The 22,846-nt window shown below is 49.3% G+C and overlaps 2 protein-coding genes across 4 annotated transcripts in view; both read right to left on the reverse strand.

The window, feature by feature from the left end:
* Nucleotides 1-45: 45 nt before the first annotated feature.
* Nucleotides 46-7,966, reverse strand: CCDC134 (coiled-coil domain containing 134). Of its 2 annotated transcripts, none has more exons than XM_017827603.1 (7): nt 7,912-7,966; nt 3,762-3,879; nt 2,823-2,944; nt 2,514-2,598; nt 2,053-2,234; nt 1,733-1,804; nt 46-1,380 (listed from the first exon to the last, which is right to left on the reverse strand). In XM_017827603.1, exons 2-7 carry the CDS (start codon nt 3,862-3,864, stop codon nt 1,255-1,257), a joined length of 690 nt encoding a protein of 229 aa, XP_017683092.1. In that variant the 5' UTR covers nt 3,865-3,879; nt 7,912-7,966; the 3' UTR covers nt 46-1,254. The 2 variants fall into 2 exon arrangements, with proteins under 2 accessions (XP_017683092.1, XP_017683091.1); XM_017827602.1 differs by lacking the exon at nt 7,912-7,966 and adding an exon at nt 7,246-7,543.
* Nucleotides 7,967-8,520: 554 nt separating this feature from the next.
* MEI1 (meiotic double-stranded break formation protein 1) overlaps nt 8,521-22,846 on the reverse strand; it is a 37,462-nt gene continuing 23,136 nt past the window's right edge. The window contains exons 21-31 of one of the 2 annotated variants that reach the window (XM_017827599.1): nt 21,065-21,230; nt 18,884-18,988; nt 17,154-17,264; nt 16,388-16,569; nt 14,859-14,940; nt 14,183-14,388; nt 13,367-13,448; nt 11,303-11,409; nt 10,343-10,474; nt 9,886-9,995; nt 8,521-8,746 (exon numbers count right to left, since the gene is read on the reverse strand). In XM_017827599.1, coding sequence (XP_017683088.1) covers nt 8,701-8,746; nt 9,886-9,995; nt 10,343-10,474; nt 11,303-11,409; nt 13,367-13,448; nt 14,183-14,388; nt 14,859-14,940; nt 16,388-16,569; nt 17,154-17,264; nt 18,884-18,988; nt 21,065-21,230 — 1,329 coding nt within the window. In that variant the 3' untranslated portion in view covers nt 8,521-8,700. The remainder of the gene's footprint in view (nt 8,747-9,885; nt 9,996-10,342; nt 10,475-11,302; nt 11,410-13,366; nt 13,449-14,182; nt 14,389-14,858; nt 14,941-16,387; nt 16,570-17,153; nt 17,265-18,883; nt 18,989-21,064; nt 21,231-22,846) is intronic. The other variant, XM_017827600.1, reaches the window with a different exon arrangement.

Raw genomic sequence — 22,846 nt, forward strand, 5'->3', positions numbered from 1 at the left:
AAAGCCACGCTTCTTTTACTTAAAAAAAATAAAACAAAATAAAATAAAGTCAATTTTATTAAAAAAAAACCTCGCGCCCACTGCCACCCCCCCACTGGAGAGACTTGGCTCTGCTGTTAAAAATTCAGGACGTTTCCCCTTTCCCAAAGGCTGCGATGCTTCCAGCCCGGCACAGAGCACCCACTTCTTGGGGATGGTCCCTCTGCAAGAGCCTCCTCTGGTGCGAGGTCATCAGCGATGATGGGAAACAGCAGGGGGGTTGTGCCGGGTCCAGGGGCCAGCCCCTCACCTCTGCTCCCCAGCTGGCTCGCTCCCTGCTTCGGCCCTGCTATCCCCACATGCCCTTATCTGGCTGTCCCTCTGCCAAAGAGGCTTTGGAGTCTAACTTAGAGAGGATGAGCGCTGCAGAGGAGGGATGGGGGCAGGATGGCAGGGGCAGGGCATGAGGTGCAGCACAGGCTCACAGCGGCTGGGGGCTGGTTCCCCAGTACCTTCAGCATCAGCAGGGCTTGCACTAAAGCCACCCATTGGCTGCAAAGAGGCCAAGTACTGAAATTCCTTCAAAAAATTCACCGTGTGTTTGCCTCCCTGCGGGAACGCCCAGTGGTGGCTGCATAGGAGAACAAGATGCCATCAGGCCAGGAACAGATGCTGTCGGCCTTTTAAACTACATCTGGACAATGAAATGCATGTTCCTCGGTAAGAGAGCCACTGGGAAGAGGGGAGAGCTGATCTGGCAGAGGTAGCAGCTGTGCAGAGACCAGGTAGAGCCGGGTGGGGGGTGCCAATGAGATCACCAGTTTAACAAAACAAAAACCAAAACTGAGAGAAGCAGCATTGCTCATGAGGCTGTTTGGTGTGATGCACTCCCCAGCCCCACCCATGTTGGAGGAGGCAGGTTCAGTGTAGAGTGTGCTGTGGAGTGGAGGGATTCCTGGGCTCCTCAGGCACAGCATGTCCCCCACACCCTACTTCCCCACAGGCAGCAGCACCCCAACCAGCCCAGGGGATGGCCCCACTGCTTTTCCTTTAGTCTGTGCTTTAGCTGTGGGGAAGGCATACCCCACTCCAGCTGCACTGGGGCAACCCACCAGCACTGCCACCCAATCTCCACTGAACAAAAGGGAAAGGCAACAAAACAAAACCCACGGCACAAACGGAAAGGGGACCGCCAGGCACTGGCTGCCGAGAGGGAGCGAGCCACTCTGCGTCCCAGTGGTGTCGCCCCCACTGCAAGGCGCAAGCCCCCGCACGCTACAGCTCCGACTGCGAGCGGGAGATGCGCGGGCCCTTGCGGATCTCCTTCCGCTTCTCCTCCTTCTTCCTCCTCTTCTCCTCGTCCCTCAGCGCCTTCTGAAAGGTGTCAGCGCTGGGGAAAAACTGTGGATTGACAGCAAGGGGTCAGGATGGGGGAGCCCCAAAGCCTCCCAGAGGCACAACCCCCTGCCAAAGCCAACACACAAGCCTCATGGTGCCAGAGGGCTTGAGGACGGATGTGGCATGAGGCAAATAGGATCTCGACCATGGGGCAGGTGGCCACAAGAGAAAGGAGATGGTACCAGGTTCCTAAAGTCAACTGCAGCCCAGCCAATGAATTCAGTGTGTTTCAGCCATGCTTCCTCAGTGGGGTTTTGGCTATTCCCAACGAGACACCTGTTCCATTCCCCAGCCAGCTGCCTGGAGCTGCAATGGGGAAAGCCCACAAGGTGAGCTGGCAGCATTGCTGTCTTACCTCTGAGTGGTCCGTTTTAAAGGGATTGCGGTAATCGGGCGATTTCTCGCTGATTCCCAGCTCCTGAGCCATCTGCAGAGCAAAGCGGAGACCACATCGGGCACTGGTGCCTCCCACTCACACTCTCCCCTTACTGTGACCAGGATCCCCTCCTCCCCACCAGCCCCATCTATGTTCTATGCTCTTCTCCCATCACTCAGCCCAAGGACAGCCCTCAGACATGGAGTACACTCCTCCTGCCCTCCTTTTACCCCAGAAACCTCACCCCCCCAGCCTAAGCAGCAGAGTAGGGACACGGCAGGGGGGACCAGGAGCCATACCAGCCGCAGGACCTGGGAGTGGGGTCCCTGCTCGAACACACCCGTCAGGTTGCAGAAGCCGATGCCCCAGCGGATGAGGCTGTTCCAGTTGGAGTTGTGGTCGAAATAGTGGTGCACAATCTTGGGGAAGCGCAGGACAACATCCCCGAAGAAAGCAGTATTCTCCACTACGTGGGAGTATGCTGTGGGGACAGCCACCAACCCCATCGTCACACATGGCCCATCCCACTGGCACTTATGTCCCCACCAGGAGGTGGGGAGGCTGAGTTAAAATGGGTAGGTTCCCCAGTACGAGCTAGTCAGAGGCAACAATAAGGTCTCTGACAGACAGGGTCAAGCCCAGGCCTGGTCTGGATACACAGGGGTTTTGTACCTACCCCGGTGCCAGTCCCAGGAGGAATGTCTGTGATGCACCAGAGCACTCAAAAAAGGAGAGGGGGTAAAGACCGGAGAGGACCTACCATCTTTTATCTTCTCATCCTGAGGGAAAGGCCCGTCGGGAGGCACATCAGCAGCAATGAGCACAGCACGAGAGTCTTCCAGCACCTGCCAGAACTCTCAGTTACTGCCCTGTTTCGCCAGCTCTTCCCTGTACCCTCGAGGTGCTGCCCCAGCTGCCCCACTTTGAAGCCCCATAGCATCCTCCCTTCAGGTCCTAAAGCTCACCTGCCACACAATTCTTCTCTTTGACCCCATGGAGGCCCCCCAGCCCTCCCCACTTTGGCCCACCCTTCCCAGCCCCACCAAGCGCAGCCTGTGCTGTGGCTCACTTTGAAAAGTCCCTTGAGCATGATGTCAATGATTTTGTACTGCTGGTTGACGTCATTGAGCTCAATCAGATTCTTCAGCGCGTTCATCTGGTCCTTGCGCTTAACCTCAAACAGCTTCTTATCTGCAACAGTGTCAAGGGCACTGCTGGCACTCTGCCACCTCTGGCTCCCATGCCCCTCTGCACCATCCCAGTCCCCCCAGTTCTCCACGGCGTGCCTGAGGGCTGGGGGGCAGCATCTGAGCCAGGACGAAACAAAGATTTCCAGTGAGCCCCCTTGCCCAGACACCCCAGCAGGGCCCTTAACAATGCTGAGAGCAACTGGGGAGCTTTCTACTTGCCAGTCCATGCTCTGGCTGAGGGGCTGGAGGAGGAACATGAACTCCCACTTTCCCCATATGTGTCTCCACATACTAAATATCTTTTCATACTTTGCCTGTTCACCAGGGGATGCTGCTGCATGCTAAGAAGGGCTTGCATTAGCCCACCTTCTCACGGGCAATAAATGCCTGTGGCACAGAGAACTCCAAGTGCCACAAGCCCAAAAGTAGTCTCCCACCATCCCAGACGGTGACCCCAAAGCACTGAGACCCCAGGCGTGCTCTGCCACCCAGCTGGCCAGGCCACTTCCAAGCACAGACTGGGAAACATGCTCAGTGCCCAGCATGATGGAGCAGAAAGAAAAAGTAGAACACCAGGCACCACCACCATTTCTGCTCCTGCATCAAGCCAGGCACTTGCCTAGCAAACCCAGGAGCTTGGCTAAAACCCTTCTACAGAAGAGCAAAGCAGCAATTTCCCAGTGCTTCTGGATTCTCTCTTTTCCACTTCCCTGTGCCTTTTCTGTGGTCTCTGACCCTTTCCCTGCACATGAGCTCCCTCCAGCCTAAGTAGAAATGAGCACGTATTTGAGTCACAAGGAGCAGGCTGCAGAGGATACAGATTTCCAAGCCAGAGTCCACCCTCTGTTTTTCCAGGTCTGCGAAGCTGCCTCGAGATAGCAGCAGCACCAGCAGAAAAGGGCAGATGAAGAAAAAATCCATGTTGGCCACTGCAACCTGGAAAAAAACAGACCAACAAAACCAACAACCAGTGAGGAGACTTATGAAAAGTCACACAAACCACTTGAGACCAACAGCACATTGCACTTGGCATCAGGGTCCTTGCCTGCCTCTCCCTTGTCCTCATGAGGGTTTGAGGGAGACAGTCGCCAGAGCAGAGCCACGGGGTGATGCTGCAGCCAGCCTGCTCTCCCCTCTGAGGTCTCTCTCCTCCTCCTCTCTACCTGCCTCCATTGTTGGCTGGGCCCCCAGGGATCTGACTCAGCACTGACCCAGAAGAAAAATTAAGTCCTACCTGTTATCCCAAAAATAACAGCTAGCTTTTTGCTGGGTTTGTGAGTTAGAGCAGCCCAGCAACTGAAACAGCAGGGCTGGATGGTGAGGATTGCCAAGGGGCTGAGTGACACGCTCAGCCATCTCCCTTCACCCCTTGGGGTGCTGTTACCTGGACCTTTTCCCTCACTATCAGCCAGGTGCCAGCTGCAGGCCCCATGCCGAAAAGCAACAGTTGGGTGACCTGGTGGTAACTTCCCCCTTGCCCCAAACAAGTCCCTCCCCAGGAGGTGGTGTCTGAGGCTCTGCAGAGATGCTGTTGGGCAGAGCTGCTCCTGATTACAAGGGTCCCTCATCCACAGCCAACATGCAGAGGAGAGGCTGGGGGAGATGGTCCTCGAGAATGAGGCTCAGCCTCCAGGCAGCAGAACTCGAGGTGGTGGCCCATCCGCAGGGACAAGGTTTCCACTGAGTCAAGCAGCGGCCACTCGCAATTACAGAGGCAGCAGCTCCTTCAGAGGCATTGCCCATGCCGCCCCCTGTTCCTGACATAAAGGCAGATGTGTAAAGCCACCAGAGCTGCCCTCATCCTCTGACACACTGACCTCCTGAGCCCACACTCGCCTGCCTGGGCAAACTTCTCTCTGCAATGCCCTAATAGTGGAACAGAAACAAATCGCTTCTTGTTTTTTTCTTTTTGTTTTTCTTTTTCAAAACTAATACAATTTGTTCAACCCTGGGTCCATGAGAGAGGCAAAGCAGGCAGCACCAGCAGCTCTCCCAGCCTTGCAAAGATCAGCAGCAGCTACCACCATACACCTCCTGCTGAGGCTGAGCCAAGCACCCTCACAACCCCAATGGGGGAAGGAGAACAGCATAGGGCAAACATGAGAAACCCTCTGAATTATTTTGCTGTTGTGCTCTGTAAAAGGCACCCCTGGAAGGGAACAGATCAGAGTAAATACAACCAACTTTACCGAGGAACACACAGCTGGCCATAGTGTGGGCTCAACAACACATCCCATGTTTCAGACACAATGCAGAGCCAGAACGGCAGCACAAGTCCCCCACACCAGGTCTGAGTCTGTCCCCTCTGCCCACTGTGGTGCTAGGATTAAGCCATATTCCAGCAATCATGAATCCACAAAGCACACTGACAAGCCAAGGCTGTAAGGAAAAATTCTTCAGCCCAGGCAAACAGATACTCTGCTGAACCCACCAGCCTGGTTGGCTCCCAGAAGACTGCTTCACCCTGCCAAAAAACATGACCCAAGGACCCAAGGCCTGGCTCAGCAAGGTGGTGTGGGTCTCCCCTCTGTAGAGCCCCCCACAGCTGCTTACTCCCTCCCAGGCTCTCAGGGAGGAGGAAGTGCAGCAACTCAAAAGCACTAAGTGCGACTGCCCTGGGACATGGGCTACTGTTTGCCCCTTGGATCGGACATGCGACCATAAGGACCAGGCTGGTTATTTGCCATGGTCATGGAGAATTGGAGAGAGATGCTGGAGGCAGCCAGTGGCCTCCAGACCAGGCTGGAAGGCAAACAGTAGAAATGCTGCCCACAACAGCTCTGCCACGCTGCCGGTGGCAGTTCCAGCATGCCTGGTAAGGGCAGGGGCTACCGCATCCTCTGCTTCCAACATGGGAGCTGGGTGGCCGCAGGATATTAAATGGTCGCTCCAAGGGGGAAGAAGTTCAGCTGCAAGAAACTCTGTTCAAGGCAGCAGCAGAGCAAAGTGAAGCTCTCGGCCAAAGCAGTTGCCAACCAGCTGGTTGCTGCAGTAGAAGGTCCACCAGCCTGCCTGGGTTCTTCCAAGTCTCAGAACAGTGATGGGCTTTTCCAGAGATATGATCTACAGATGCTGAAGTATATATGGTCGGTGTTTTCAATGAAAATGATTTCAATTACTTTACAAATCCTCCTGCACCAGCCCTAACGACTGTGCCAGGGGACAAGGTTGGAAGCAGAGGACTGGAGAACCATGCCACACCAGAAGCCCATCACCTTTTGGTCTGACCCCTTTCCTGCTGGCACTCATTCTCACATCAAAGCTAATTACTGCCATTGTCCATCAGGGCTGAAACACCCCAGCAAAAATGAAGCAGGACCCAGGTTGTTTCCCTCTCCCACAGGGAATGTGAGGCTGCTGATGCCATGTGGGACCACCTCAAATTTATTTCCCTTCACTGCCCTGCCCATTTCATCACATTTTAAAAGCAGAGGACATTCCCTCCTCTCCAGGCCAGACTGTGTAAGTGCAGAGATGCGAAAGCTCCTTGCAGATGTTCCTCCACACTTTCCCCACGAACTCTCTGTCTTCACACCTGCTGAGGGATAAGATGAAAACACCACAGAGCTGCTCCTCCCTACTCCTTGCTGAACTGATTCCTGCCAAAGACAGCTCTGCCTTATGCTCCCAGAGCAGTCCAGGGAGCCAAGGCCTGGCCTGATGCTACAGATGGGAAGGAGTTTCCACCAATATTCCCTCACAGCCCTGGCCAGCTGTCTGTTTCAGCAGAAAGCCCACCAGTCTGTCTCGCTGTCTCCCATCCTCTTAATTTAGATGTGTTTTTCCAAAGACATGACAACAGATGCTGTGTATAGATGGTTAGTACTTTCCATTAAAATGTTTTTAATGACTTTATAAATTTTCCTGCAAGAGCCCCTCTGAACCAAGCATCCCTGAGATTTATTCACTTAATGAGCTTGCAAGGCAGAGCCACGCTGCCACGCTTTGGTTCTCAAGAGGGACTTTTGCAGTACCTCCCATCTCTCCTCTGCAGGGCACTGAATTGCAGGGGGGAAAGCATCATCAGCCTGCCCGTGCCAGGAGCACACTGTGGCAAAACAAGAAATGAAAACTCCCCACCCCATGAATCCATTCCCGAGCCGCTTCTCCAACAACCATATGAGGATTAATCTCTTGTCACAACTGAACGAAAAGCTTTGGAAGTGAAACACTGCTGCTCAGACTTCTGCTCGGACAGTTCCCCATGGGGCTTACAGGACCAGCTGCTTCAGTTGAAACACCGGCTATTTACACCTGCTTGTCTCCAAAGTCCTCCAGCCGCCAAGCCCAGAGCTCACTCACCACACAGTTTGTCATCCTCGGCAGAAGCCAGCGAGGTGCTGTGATTTCCAGCAGGAACGGGTCCATCCCAGCCCACCCCTTGCCTCCCGTCCCGCCGGAGGGGGTCAGCAGCACCCCGAGGGTCTCGGGCGGCCGCGGGCACAGGGAGATGGAGATTCTCCCGCAAGCATCGCTGAAACTAACGGCAGTCACACAGGGACAGTGGAGTGGAAACGGGATTAGCCGACAGTACTCCGGCCGCGCTGCGGGTAACCCAGCCGGAGCCGTGTCAAGTGGACGCAGCAGGCGGCACATGGGGGATGCGAACCCTCGGGGCAGGACGGCAGCTCCCCGGGCTGCGGAGGTCCGCTCCTCCCGCCGCTCCAGCGCGGGGCCAGGGCGGCGATGGCAGGCAGAGCCCGTCGGGCACAGCCCTTTAACCCAGGGTCCAGCGAAGTGCCTCGGGGCCGCACTGCCCGCGCCGCTCCACGGACACCCCGGCTGCCCAAGAGGGCCCTTCCCTGGGACCGCTCCCGGCCACCCCCGCCCCGCCGTGTCCCCGGAGCGGTGCCTGGGCTGCTCTCGCCCTTCCCTCCTGCCCTGCCGCGGCCGGGCAGTGCCCTCCGGCCCCGCTGTGACTCCCGGGACGGGGAAGGCTCCCCGCCGCCCCCGCAGGCTGTCCCTCACCTGCGGGCCGGGAGCCGGGTGCCGGGTGCCGGGTGCCGAGGCCGGCGCTCACGCCCGCCGCGCTGCCATGCCGCTGCCGCCGCCGCTTCCCCGCTCCGCCCCGCCGTGTCACTTCCTGAGTCCCCGCCCCGCCCCGGCACCGGCCCCACACCGGCGGGGCTGCCCGGGTTTGGGCCCCCGGCGCTGGGAGGTTTCCCCCCGTCGGGGCCGCTCTCGTTGTGGGAGGGTTTCTCCCGGCTCCGCGAGGGAAGGAACCCCGTTAATTAGAGCCTCGACGGGAACGGGACACTTAAAGGGTGTGGAGGCAACAGGACAGTTGTGGGGGCTGGAGCTGTAGTCGAAGGAGTCACTCGTGAGCTGGAAGAAGTCTACTCAGCACCATGGCACACGAGGCATATCCTGCTTCCCCGGGGTCCTCGCTGAGCCCCCGCCGCCCCTGCCAGCCCAGAGCTAAGGGGCCATCTCGGAGAGCCATGAGCCAAGGCGGGTGAGCAGAGCACCTCTTCCATGGCATCCCTCTACGCCATCGTTTCCCCCGGCAGGTCTGCAGTTTGATAGCTGAAGGGCATCAACCAAGCCTCACCCTGCACAGAAAAGGAAACTGAGCCGTTTCAGCAACAGAACTTTATAAATGAGTTTCAGCAAAGCTTTTTCTCAAAATGAGCAACAAATTACTTCCTTTGTCCATCTTCTCTCTCTACTTACTATTCACTGGGAATAAATGGCAGGATGGGGTCTTTGCTCCATTCTTGCCTTTTTCCTCTGCTCTGCACATCGCATCTTCTCATTTCAGTTGCCAATGTGTGAGAGGGACACTGCCACGCTTCCCAGACATCTGTCATTGGCATCATGAGTGGAAACCAAAGGAAAGGCATGGCTGAACTCCAGCATGCTATGGGAATTCCCACATTTGACATACCACTGACAGGAGGTTTTCATTACTAAACCAAGCCTCCCCAAGCCATGGAGCCCCACTCCCAACATATGCGAAAAACATCAGTGTAGGTAAACCTGAAGAAAAATTCTTTCTCAACAAAACTGATGTCAAAGCTTGAGTTTGACCAGAGGATTTTGTCTTCCCTGTTCATGACTATCTGGATGGTTTCCACCAGGACAACTTGCCCTCTCGGTGTCCCACAACAGAGAAGTAGTATCACATTGGGGGTAAGCACAAAGACAAGCTACTCCTCACGGAACAAATACCTCACCCACTGCACATCCTGCATATGGCTGATGATGGTGTTCCACAGTGAAGGAAGACCCCCTACCAACAGGAAATCAGTGCCCTGGCCACTTCCATCACTGCTATATGTCTGAGGCAAGGCAATGCAGCATGATGAAAACAGGAAGACAAAGAAAAGTTTGGGAAATAACCAAATATTGCACCAGGCCCCCTCTTTCTCCACAAGGAATCTGGGAGTAACCCCGACTCCATCCCCAGAGAAAAGGAGGATTCAGTTCTCAGCGGGCAACTCTAGGGCCAAGCAGAATAAAATTTGCTAACTCCCCTTACTGGTTCCCAAATGCTCCCTGCACTTTGAAAGTGCCTGAGTCATCTTTGGGTTTTCACTACTTCACGGGCATACCAGCAGTAGCCAGCATGCAGACAGAGGTTAACTCATTGCTCATACTCCAGGAAAATCAATACAGAGATCATTACTGCTTTGAAGTCAGACTCCCCAACCTGCTCCCCTTTCATCAGACCACCTCTGCCTTACAGATGAATGCAAGCCCCACACAGAGAGCCATCATTCATCCCAAATGTCTCTGTATTTCCCAAACATCTTCTCAGATTAGGAGATGATGAAGTCTTTCATCCCAAAGTTAGTCAAGTGTAGCAACCACTCAGTTTTTCAATTTTGTTTGCCTTCAGCTGGAACAAGAAAAGGAACAGCAGCTTAAGTAACCCTTCCAACCTTTGTTACACCTACCACTCACATCACCTATGTGGGGCATTTGCCCAGCAAAGGATACACAATGTCCTGATGTTTTATACACGTGGTCCTCTGTCCCAGGAGACGATCCAGCAAGGTCTGAATGGTCCCTGACTGCACTGGCTCCACCTGGTAATGACTGCTCTGAATCTGAGCAGTCAGAAGAAAGAATGACCAACTGTTCCAGAAAACTGTTGGGTTTGTTCCTTCATACTCCCTCCCTCATCTCCACACAGAGCAATGAAATCTTCAGACTTTGATCTGGGGGGTAATCAAGGGGCCGCCCAATCTGATGACATAGTTTAGGCAGTGGCTGGCATCACTCCCTTTCTGATTCCACTGTACACCCCTCGGGGCAGTAGGCCAAGGTAGCAGCTGCAGGATTCCTCTTCATCTTACTATAGCCTCCTCAAAAGGAAGTTTATGGCTCCCCATCAAAGGCTAAAGCAAACACCCAGGAATTTTCCAATTTTCCTCGGCAGTCACTGCTTTCTTACCTGACAAAGGAAGTGGTGAAGAGCACAACATGTGGCCTCAGGCAGTTCTGCTAAGTTGGCTTCTGCTGCCTCCTGAAGAATCTGGCTAATTTCTTTTTGAGAAATAATATTGCTGCTCTGATATCTCACAAACTTGAACAAAGGAAAAAATAGAGGCATTAAATAGTGAAAGACCCGCAGACTGCAACAGTGACTCATCGCCTGCCAAGACCTCTTCTATGTGATGGGATGCTGCAACACCCTAACCACAGGCCTGATTTTTATACCACCTCTAATAGAACCAGTGCAAGTATCTGTGTTTACAGTGCTCTGATTTATAGCCATATTTATTTTGGTTTAGGTCGGGAAGTAACTAAAATAAATCAGGTAACCTTTTAAAACTGAAATAAAGCAGCAAATACTCACAGATCCATCTTGTATTTGGAGGGGGAAGGTTCGCATTAATAGCCCCCTCCTCTCATCCACTGCCAAGAGGGCTTTATCTTCAGTATTTCTGCTGGGCAGGACCACATTCCCCCTCTAGCCCACAGGCCCCACATACAGCAAGGTAGTATATTGTGCTAACTCCCTGTCCTGAAAAGTCATGTCTGTAAGGCTGAAGATGGGGAGACAAGCTGTGATGCCAAGCAGTCAGCTTGCTCCCTGACTGGTAACAGCAGTTGTATGTTCTCTGCAGGTTTCCTCTCTCCCCCCAGGGGTCCTAGATGTTATAAATAAATGCTACAAACACCAGAAGAACAGGAAGTACTCGCTAACAGCAGTCAGTTTCTGCAGGGTGTGGAAGGGAAGTTCACTCGAAAGTATCATTATTAATATAGGTCACTAATATAGTGCCAGACAAAGCCACAGCAGTATCTAAGATTGGGTGTGTGTAGCAGGTTAAGTTCCAATAACTGACCCACATGCATTGTACCAACATACTGGGAAAAATGGAGAACAGCTTGCCCTTCTCCTGCTCACCAAAGTCATCAGCCTCAGAACTTCTGGCTGCAGAAAGGACTTCTGGCCCCCATTGAGCAGTGTGAAGAGCAGGAATCGGTGCCATGGCTGTGAAGCAACATGTAGAGCTGGGACAGAAGGAGAAGCCAATGAAAGACAGCTGTAAAATTGCCCAAGTGACAGGCTGAACCCAGCTAAGGACAATCTTCAATACTGACCCCAAGTTTTCTCTTCTAGACCCCATGCTGTGAAACACTAAGGGGATAGTTTGCTATGTTCTTACTTGCCTTTTAATCTGTCACTCTTAGGGCAAGTTTAGTCAAAAGGACAAAAGCTTAATAGCTTTTCAAAGCAAAAAATACATTTTGTCCATCTTTGTGCTGGTACAGGAAGAGAAACCTTCTCCTGGAGTGCATGTCATAAAATAGCAAGGGAATATCCTTATCTTGGGGTTTCAAAAATAATAACCTCCGGTTTTAATATGAGGACAACTCTCCTGACCTCAGTTTTTATTTAGCTGCAGAGTACCCTTTGGGGAATGAAGAAAGCCCTAAAACAGAAGCTGCACAAACTGAGTTTGGATCTGCATCAGACAGCATACTGTGGGGACCAGCCAGGCTGATGGCAGCAATGCAAAGTCAGTTTACTAAGGAACATACATGATAAACATGTATGAGGTAAGGCTCATAAGTCTGTGGTGGCATGAAGTCTCTCATTAAATGCTAAAATTAAAATTTTATTACCTTGTATTTACTGCAGGTTAGAAGTATGGGATAAACAACTACAACAGGTCAGCTGATATAACTTGTTATACCATGGCAACTCACAAGAGTGTTAGAAAGGCCTCTTTTCCGCTGGCAGTCACATAACCTTCCTATTGCCACTACAAGAATCTTTTCTATAGGAAAACAACACTAAAAATAATGTAAAATATTTTTTTGGGGTATTTTTTAGAAATAAGAATGTACCAGCACTGAGCCTGCTCTGCACTTCTGGAAAAATCTCTGGACTGAGAGAGGGTTTTAAAAAGCCTCAGATGAATCAACTCCTAGAGGCAGAGTCCAGGAAACACTCTTTCCAGTGTTCTTGCATTTTTCAGCCAAAGCCAGCTATGACCCTCATTCGGCTTGGAATAAGGAGACTCCTCTTATTGCTGTTGTGAACTTCAGCACCACAGCAGCCAAAGTGACAGGTTCAGCTGTTGCTGAAGCAGCTTAATCCCAAATCAGCAAAGCCTCCCCATAACATGCCACTTTTTTTTTTTTTTTTTAACCCAGCCTTTTAATAGCCTCCCGTCAGCTACTGGCTGTCATTCATCTGCAGTATTACATCTTCATCCAACCGCTTCATCTCTCCCACCAGTGTCCCTTTTGTCTGGTGTTCATTCACTCCATCCCCTCCTCTCTTAGTGTTTAAATGACTGAAGCGAGCAGAGAACTTTCTGGTTTAAGAACAGAGCCAGCACCTGGACTTTGTGGCTTGAGGCTGACAACAAGAAGGGTCTATCCTTCCCCCTCAACTGTACAATGCTGTCATATTATGTTATATTGCAAGCATGGTATACATCAGGTCTGACATGGACTCTGGAAACCAAGGTTAGCACTCACTCCTGGAAATCTAGAATTTCTGTCTTCCATTCCCTAAGGCTGCCTAGTACCCTGTTCTCCCTTCCCTCGGGGCCAAACTGTGACCAACATTATCCTTGTAAGACACATCACGTTCAGATTCTCCCCCACTATATTTATGGTCTAAAGGTTTGATACAATTGGCCTGGAAGTAAAAGCCTATTCCTATACTCCTTCCATTTCCAAACCTTTTACTCTTATGGGGGTGGAGAATGCCTTTTTACCTTCTGGAAAGCATCTCACTGTCCAAAGCCAAAGTGAGGGCCCATGCCTCCAGGGAAGTCAGGCATTGTGATTTCACCCCACAAAGCACATGATTAACTTTAGGCATACAAATAATTTTTCATATTGGGCATAAACTCATTAAGCATCTGCTCCAGAGTGCTACTGGACAGAGATCAAAGAGCTCAAAATCACTGCAGGAGGGAAACCAGAAGAAGAAAGAACAAGAAGACTTTACCAACATCTTGGTTCTTCACATACAGGTATTCCACTAATGTTTCCAGGCAGGCAACCACAGCCTGAGAGAGAAGCAAGTCTTTCTGGAATACCAAAAAAAGAAAAAAAGAAGGAAAGAAAAAAAAAAACAAACCCAGTTAACAGCTATTGCAAGAGGAAAATTCATAAAGGGCAGGATCTGAAGATTATTCAGCGCAGGAAACTAACACCTTTCATCTCCTTCACGGGATGCAATGTGCTCCAAATTATCTGTCACATCAAGGAGCCAGACAAAGGCATGACTACTTATTCTGAGACTAAAAAAATATTAAGTAACAGCCTCCAAAAAGTAAAGATAGGAGCCCAACATTGCTTAAGAGAGCTAAATGTAAACTGATGTATTACCCCAGGAGCACAGCATCACTTGAGCAAGTTAAATGTACGCTGATGCATTTACTACCCACAAAAGCACCTTGCTTTTGGTGGGTAGTGGAGAGACTGGGATTTGTTACACTTTTCCCATGCCTGTCCCTCTGCATCCCTGCAGAGCTGGAGATGGGAAAACAGAGACCGTCATTAGTACACAGAATTTCAGCTACCCAGTTCAGCAGCAGGGAGCACCGCATAGCTTGATTTACCTTCTTTCTCACTGCACTACACTGCAGCAAGAGCATTTTCCCTCCTCCTCATCACATGTCTGTAAGGGGTGGAAACTGCAGGCAGAAGGAAAAAAACCAGGCAGCCCCTTTGATTCTGCAATAGGGTGGTTTCTGCTCTGGTTAATGTTCCTGCTTGAAGCCCAACACTTGTGTTGTTCCAAAAGTCATATTTTATATACCTGCAACTGGACTTGCACCAAAAGGTTCTGCAGACTGACAACAAGTGAGAAGACCTGCTGTGTGGCAAGGGGGTGCAAGGCAGCATCCTGCAATGATGATGGCTGTGGTTGAGTAGCGCCTTGGGCTGTGTTTTGGCCAGCGATCACCAACAGAGAGGAGGAGAAGTTCTGGCGCAGAGCAGCTCTCAGGAACTGCATGATGCTCACTAGACAGGGAGACGCTTATTAGTGTGTGTCAGTGTTTTCCTCTGCCCTGCCCTGTGTGTTGGTGCCTGTGCAATAGCATGGGAGAGGGTGAGGAGAGAAAATTTGAGCTTAAGAGACCACCAGAGTTGTTTGGCAGCTGCTAACAGCTGCAAACAGGAATGGCAACATGAGTTCCCATGTTCATCTCCTCCCTTGAGACACTATCACAGTTCACACTCAGTTCCAGATGTCACTACCAACCTCCAAGGAAGATTTGTCCAAACACAGCAGAACTCCAGACAGTTCCCTTTTGCTCTTTCTTACCACCAGTTACACACTTATGGATCAGTTATGCCAAATGGACCAAAGATTCCAGATTCACTCCAGCATCTCCACCATCCCATTCCATAGTCACCAGTTCTCCCTTGTTGCTTGTAGCATGGTACTAGTGGCTGCTTCCAGCCAAATCCCTGTAACAGATGCAAAATACCTAAGAGCAGGACTGGCTTCTTATTCCTGAAGATGACTGCATTGAGGACTTCTGTTAGGTCTAGAGAGAGTGTTTGGTGAACCTAGAGGAGAATTAAATAGAAGAGAAAAAAGGGTGCTGGTTTGGACCAGATAAAAATCTCCCTTACATATTTCCAGTCATTAGATGCTACCCCATGATGACCATTGAAAAACAAGGGAACAGCGACAGGATTTCAGGAGACTGACCCAGAAGGGAGAGTTACATCATCAGGCCCTCAAGTTTCACTCACCACCAGTTGCCAGTCCTGCACAGCTTCCAAACCGCAGTGTAACTTACTTGTCTGTCTCACTCTCATTACTCCCTGCAGGCCTTCTGGCATGTGGCTGTCAGACTGCTGAGCACATGAAGCAGCAGCCAGTCAGCAAGACTGACAAGCCAGGAAGACAAAAGTCATCAGTGGCAAGAAGCTGTCCCTGCCTGCTGGAGCTGGGAAGCCTGCAGAGAGCCCAGGGATAGGAACTATGGCATGGGTGAAGGGAGGAGAGCAGGTTAGGGACATGGGAACTAGGGGAAACAGGAAAGGTCAGCTTGAGAGGGCAGTCTGCAACATGCTGTTTCCCTCACAGAGCAGCCATTGAGCAGCAGTGCCATGAAGCCTCAGAGAGAGCCCCAGAAGGGTTCAAACTCTTCAGTAAGGCTGAGAGTTGGTATGGGAAGGCAGGCATAAGGGCTGCTGGGTTCACTCCTTCAACAGGAGAGCTAGGAGTAGCTGCTGCAATGTAGGGGCAGTGGTTACTCATCTGAGAACTGACAGGCCAAAGCCTTTGACAGCCTGCCATCCATGAGCCATGTTTATCCTCAGGCTTCTGCTAAAGCCAGTAGCAAGAGAGGCTTGGGTAGTTACTTCAAAAGGAAATATTTTCCCTTGTGTTGGCATTCGAAAGTGCTTCCCTCGAAGTTGTAATTCTATTATTAGCTGACAACTCCAGCTTAGCTCTCTTGTTGGACTGCAAAGCATCAGATACAATGACAGCTGCCCACATTCATAAGAGCTTGCTAATATTGAACACTTACTTACCAATAGTAGGTTTGGATTGTGACTGTTTCACTATTGATCATTTTAGTATCAAAAAAGCAGTTTACAACATGGGACATGTGTCTTCCACCCCCAGTCTTTCCTTGAGAAAGGCCTTAAAGTACATTTTGCTCTGTCCCAAAGAGGAAAGTGATTTGGATCAGGAGGGCTGGGTATGCACTTTCACCCCCAGGATTTGTGCCCTTCTCTAACTCTTACATGACTCCTGTCTCAGCCTTCGGCAACATGCTAGCTTCCAGTCCTGCTGGAGAATAACTTGCAGCAGGAAATAACTTGTGGACAATAACAAAAGAGGAATCAAGGCAATCAGATTCCAGGCCAAAGCAAATGACTTTCCTGTGCTAATGAAGATATAATATATATATATATATTATATACACACACACACACACACATATTTATTTTTAAGGTTTAGCCATGTGCTGACTCTGAACACTAGAGTGTTACTAACCTCAGTATTGTAGCGATGCTGATAAAGCAAAAGGGATGCAACCAACAGCCATCCAGAGCACAGCAAGGCATCTTCAGATGACAGGTAAGCAGGTCCAGAGGGCGGGGACCGCAACCAGGTGCATTCCAAAACCTTCTGCAGGAGTTCTAGCAAGGACACATTGGAGAGCAGCACAGCCACTGCTGCATAGGAGAAACATAATAAGAGAAGGTGATGGGATGGCATAGGTTAAACCAGCTTGACAAGCAGAAGAGAAGTGCAGAGCACACCCGTGCTGCAGTGAGGCAGCCCCAGCTGCCACAGCTCATCAGAGTAAGGCTGTCCAGCTATGCTGGTATTCATCTCCCACAGCACCAGCAACTGCTTGGCCAGCTAATAAAATGATCAGCCTTCAGCTAACACAGCAGGAAGGCCAGTTAGAGCTGTTCTCTATTTTTGTCTAATTTTTTGAACTATGACAATACCAGGATATTTCAAACTAGGCACCAGTGCCCCACTGCTGTGTTCTTTGAACAAGAAAAATACAGTGCTTCTTTCTGTCTTTCAGCAGCCAATTCTCGAATCATCAGAAGGTAGCAAAACCAAACTAAAACCCTCAACCTAAAAAAATGCATCCCAAATACAAAATGGTCTTTGTTAATTATAATGCTGCATCTGGATGGAGAAACATCCACCTTACCTGCTGAGACAGTTAGAATACAGTCTCTGATGGCCAAGTTACAACCTCACTGAGATTAATTTAGCAATCAATACAATCTTGCCTCACCTCTCTGTTGACTACAAGGTGTTGTCTGATGAAGGTTCCAGTACAGAAAATTCAAGGATGGCTGCAGGAGGCCAGTGTCCCTTGGCCTGCATTTCCCACAGAGATTACTGACTGGAAACAAAAGAACGCGAATAACAAGGACACCAGCTTAACAGAGCACCTTCGAGCAAGAAGAAGTCAGATACTGGGGGGAGAATTCAGATGAGAAGTGAAAATAAAACAGAGCATGGTACAGACAAAGCAACGGACGACTGCCCTACAGTGTTTGCTTTAGATTGGACCATGCAGTGGAAGATGATAACAGAGAGGGAGGAATAGAAAAAGGTATATTAAAGGGCATAAATCACATTAGGCAGGAATGAATCCAAGAGCAATGGACTTCAAGTTATCTGTTTCCAGTGTGAGCTTGATCCTAGTACTAGAACAAGCATAAACAGCCATGTGACTGTCTCGCATGGTGACGAAACTGGGGAATGGCATGGAGAGCTATGCTTCTCCACTCTCTCTAACTCTGCTTACACTAGGAGTGTCATGTTTGTTGTAAACACCAAACACTTAGGAACAATGTTTAGTAGAAGTTAGGGAGAGAAATCCAGGACTACAGGTCTCAGCAAAACTGTCATAGGAGATCTTTTGAAGAGCATACAGTCTGAGTAAGCAATTCTCAAAAAACACACATCAACACACCTCTTCCATCTATGAGCTGGCTTCATATAGGCCTCATTAGAGGACAGCGTCTTGCACACACTCACCCCTGAAGTTAACATATCCTGGGGAGCCAAGGAGGGAATAAATGGGGTGGTTGGGGTAGGGAGAGAGTTGTGCTGCAAAATACAGAGCAGAAAGCAAGAGCAAAAGGAGCTTGTGACTACTGGCAGCATCTGAGCTCTGCTCTGAAATCACAGCAGCTAAAAATGCTGGTATAAAAAGGACATGGTTCTTCCACACCCCTCAGTTCCCCTGGCTAATGAATGTCTGAGAAACACTGCTTCCTTACAAGGCCAATGCAGGCAGCCTCAAGATATGAAACATTTAAAATCGAAGGGGATAGTCCTTCAAAGTCTGCTGGAGGGATCAGTTTGTCAGAGCAGGGAAGAGATAAGAGGACGGATCAGCTGAATTTCCTTCTAGTATCTTTTTTTTCATAGGCTGCATGAACCTCCAATAGCCAAGTAAGAAATCACCAAGTAAGGATCACCAGACAAGGCAGCAGGTCACACTATGGTTAACAAATACAGCCTTCTGTGTCTTTGGGGTGGACTGGGCAAGCTCTGCAGTTGGTAGGGAACTATATACTCTGCATTCACACTTCAAGGAAAGCCTAGTTTCACTAAGCTGTTGTTTCCTGATAGCCGATTAACAGGACATGACTGTGACCTGAACCCCACAAGACTGTTATAGCAAGTGTGGACAGGGAAGGATGATTCAGGAAGCACATCAGCCATACTGTCATGAGCCAAATCAACAACAGTCACTGATCCTGAAATCATGTCATGGTCAGGGGAATACTTTGGCCACCTTGTGAGATTTCAGACAACAAATGTATTGTAAAAGTAAGAAGAGAACCTGGGGTTTGTTGACTGAACTAGTAACCAGGGCTCTTTACAATGCCCTGGCTATGAAAGTAACTCAAAGCAGCCATAACCATAATGCAAGGTACATCTCACAAAGGACAAAGAGTCAGCTCCTAATCATCTTAAGGCAAGGAGAAGATGGGTGCATATACTCACCCTGGTGAAGTAGCTTGAAGTCTGTGCTGTCCAGCTCCCTCATGCCCTTGCTCCGCAGTTGCACCAGGAAAAGGAGGCTCAGCAAAACAGGCAGGTTGCTGTTAGCTAAGAAGGGCACAGACATCTTAGGTTTTCAGTTAACCCTAAACTATTGTGCCTTAAAATGTGCCAGGAATTGTTAATTTTCTGGCTCAGGACTGAGGATGGGTTAGGGGAGGAAGTATTGCCCTTTTACACACACACACAGAGCCCCAACTTCATTCTCATCTCTACGGTCCCCTCTGGATCAGGCCCCCTTTCTGCCACTGTGGGTTGGCCTGAGTTACACCTGGATCCTGCCAACATCATTCTAGGAACAACTAGAAAAGAAGGGGTAAAAGGACACTAGGATCATATACACCCGTTGTGAACCATGTAGGGAGCATGGTCATCACACTTTCAAACTGATACCACTAATATGCTAGAAGTCATTAGCCCCTGTCTATCTGACTACCACTGGCAGCCCATGCTTTGACAGCAGCCCAGCTGTGCAGCATTTGTTCTCCTTCATCTTATGAGACCAGAAAAATGCTGTCCATCCCATCCCACAGGGCAGAGCAGAGACAATAATAAGTCACAGCTCCACAGGTCTGTATGTGAGAACGGGGCTGCCTAGACCACCAATTCCCCAGGGCAACTCCCTCCCTATTATTCACTCTTTCGCAGTGCTGTAAAGAGATAAAGATTTTATATTGTATGCAGCCATACCTACAGCAAACAACTATCATCTCCAGAAAACGCTTTTACAAAAGCTTGGGAGTTTTCAGTTTTGAGGAGGAAACATTTATGGGTGTCTTTAATGTTCACATATTCTTGATGGAGTCCCACTGTTGGACCACCTTCTTGTCTAAGGTCAGGCTACTGTTTGAATAGGGATGCAGATCCCCTGGACTTAACTACCTCAGACCTCACAGAGAGCTGCCTGTGTGCTGCGAGACAAGGAAGTCTGTCTCCAGAGTACATCTGGTGTTTGACTTCCTGGATGGACCTGCCAGGAACTCAGTTAACAAGCTCAAAATTCAGTATGAAGAGAAGCTGGGGATATTAGTGGCAGCAAAAGGGCTCAAAGCTTGCAAAAGCTTCTCTAGCCCAGTGTCCTATCTCCATCACCAGTAGTTTGGAGAATTAGGTCTGACTCCCGCAATAGTAAATGGACAATCTCCCTCCCCGCAGCCCCTGGCATCCCTAGATCAGCAACAGAGGGACACCACAAGTCCAAATGTGCAAAATTTCAAACACAATCAGATCTAGCAGATGCCAACATTGCTTTCTTTATCCCTAATCTTGTAGCCTTAAGCTTTCAACCCCTCCCTCTTCTCCAGTTTACTGACTTGGCCTGAGGTAAAGCAAAAACACTTCCCCTCTTATTGTCTCCATCCCAAATGCTGCACAGCAAAACTCCTGAAACAGAGCAGGGCAGTTAAAAGTGTCGGCGGCCCCCTCAGGAACAAAAAAAAGCTGTGCTGGGTCCCTAACTTAAGGGGTCAAGGACATCCTAGCACTGCTCCCTCCTTCAGTTCAAGCTCACAGGCTGCTTTGCACAGCACCTTTCATAGTGGGATAACAATTCCAATGCCACAGCCAGGGCTAGTAAGAAAACAGGGATTTCCCCCAGTCACAGCCTTGCTCTTGTTGAGAGGTTTAACAGAATTATGAGATTTGGTGATACCACAGTCCCCGTTTGGGGATCAACATCATGAATGAGTCAAACAACCCCTGCTCCTGGTCTTTCTGTCCTGAGAACTGTGTACACTCAGGCACAACAAGCTGTTTTGCACAGTGAAGAGGCAAAAAAGAGAATGTCTTTCAGTCACCAGCTGAGCCCCTATTCAAGCTGGAAGATTTACCAGCACAGCTCTCCATTTGAACACTGATGGCAGTATATGAGAACCCTGCCTTGGTTTAACAATCACAGTTTGAAGCCAGAACAACATAAATTAGAAAAAAAGACTCTCTCTTCAAAACTAATCTCTGAAAGAGGAAAGTAAATCAGTACAGTTCTGTTTGTAAATTTCCTCATGCAGATAAGTACTGACGCCACATCAGCACTTCAAAACCACTTTATCCCAGACTGTGTCCCTTCAGCCACCTACTCTGCTAGTTGATCTTACAGCAAGACCAAGTCACAGAGGTGGGGGTCACCTTGTAGGGTGGCTGAGCTGCTCTCTACCAACAGCTGCTGCAGAATCTGCAGGAATCGGCTCCGGAGGAGGTCACAGACAAGGACATCCTCATTTCTTTCCAGGAAGGTTCTTAGAGTCATCAACATCTTCCAAGCCACTTTCACAGAGCTTGAGCAGACCAGGTCCTGCGAGGAAAGAAATACACACGTTACCTTTCTACCCTGATTAGGCAAAAGTCACTGCTATTTAATACCATTATGCTAATCCGATGCCTTGGGAAACAGCCTAATAAAGCACCATTCAGATTAAGTATGTCCTGATTAAATAGAAAACTGAATATGAGAAGGGCTGAACATGAGAAGGACTTATGTCTGTTAGGCACCTCTGAGTAATATCCCACTTAAAGAATGTATGTAGCTATGTAATTATAGGGGTAATATGCATTTAAGGTGAAGGTTTTAGACAGTGAGATCCTAAACAAGAGAACAGAGCCTCTAGCACTTCTGCTCATCTAGTTGTTTTGAAAAATCAGGTTGCATATTAAAGATGCTTATTTAAAATCAAGCTTATGAGTTAGTCCATAGTTACTAACTTTCAAAAGGCTGTCAGCTTTGTATGTGCAGTAGTAACATAACAGCTAAACTGCATGAAACCTACATAAACCAGGCAAGCAATCACTCAATCACAGGAAAGGGAAGAGTCACGTACACAGCACTTATCCCACAAGCCTGCTTTTTGACTACAGAGCTCTGTCTGCAGTTTCTGAACCGAATCTCAGAGCCAGTAGCCTTAATTTGGGCATACTCTTGATGTTAAGGTATTTAACATTAAATTCACTTGCATAGCATGTACAGAGGCAGTTCCATAAATATCAGGCAGAAAATGCCTGGTAGCGCTGACATAATATGACCATCTCAACACGTACTATGTCAGCACTACCTTTCCTCTCTTCCTGCAGTAGTCCTGGCTACTGCACTGCAAATGGTACAGCTGAAGAGGTAAACAGGAAACCGGTCTCAGCAACTGAGCCTGCAGCCTGACTGGACAGTCTGCTGCCTTTTCCAGCTGCCTTCCCCTATCACACAGTAGTAATGCAGTAGACTGGGACGACGGAGACAAAATGGCTGTGGGACTCCATACACAAGGAAAGCAGTTAAAGTAAGAACAGGCTGCCTGTGACAGAAAAAGCTCTCTAGTTCTGAGCCTAAATCCTGCCTGTATCAGAGACCTTTAGGAGTAAAGGGCAGGGAGCTGACTGCACAATCGGCTCTGCTGACATAGATCTGCTTCATCTGACATTCAGGAATCCAATGTCTCTATTCTCTGAGAGAGTACCTCAGACCTGGAGCATAGAGAAGACAAGTGGGATGGTGTGTCATCACAATCATATTCACCCCCAGATAAACACACTGAGCACAGAATGGCATGAACCAAGGGCCACAGCCTTCCTGGTCCTGGTAAATGCACCATTGTGTTAACATCTTCCTTCCTACTCAGGAGCTCAAGGTCTCAGATGATGTCACTAACCATCAATTACATCTAATCCAGACAATTATTAAAAGTAGATAAGCAAATAAATCATCCTTGGAATGACATACATTTTTGTTTCACGGTACCATGCAGAGGTCTTTTCACTTCACTCGTGCATTCTGAGGCTTAAGTTATTCACCTTGTAAGTTTTCCTTACATCTGACAGTATATTTATCCCAGTATACTGCTCTGTATTATTAGTCCATCTAAATTCAGATTGAATATGAGCTTCCACAACTGAAAGGTGAGTTGTCAAAGCCTGTGATTTATT

The sequence above is a fragment of the Lepidothrix coronata genome, unplaced genomic scaffold, assembly GCF_001604755.1.
Source record: "Lepidothrix coronata isolate B3197 unplaced genomic scaffold, Lepidothrix_coronata-1.0 Scaffold141, whole genome shotgun sequence".
Taxonomy (NCBI): Eukaryota; Metazoa; Chordata; class Aves; order Passeriformes; family Pipridae; genus Lepidothrix; species Lepidothrix coronata.

Excerpts from the sequence above, each read along its gene's own strand:
- CCDC134 (XM_017827602.1), bottom strand. The coding sequence starts at position 7,539 with ATGTGCCGCCTGCTGCGTCCACTTGACACGGCTCCGGCTGGGTTACCC. Across the intron at positions 2,945-3,761 it reads GGACTCTGGCTTGGAAATCT|ATAAGAAGCTGTTTGAGGTT; the intron begins GTATCCTCTGCA and ends ACACTGTTGCAG. Across the intron at positions 1,805-2,052 it reads ACTCCCAGGTCCTGCGGCTG|ATGGCTCAGGAGCTGGGAAT; the intron begins GTATGGCTCCTG and ends TTTGCTCTGCAG.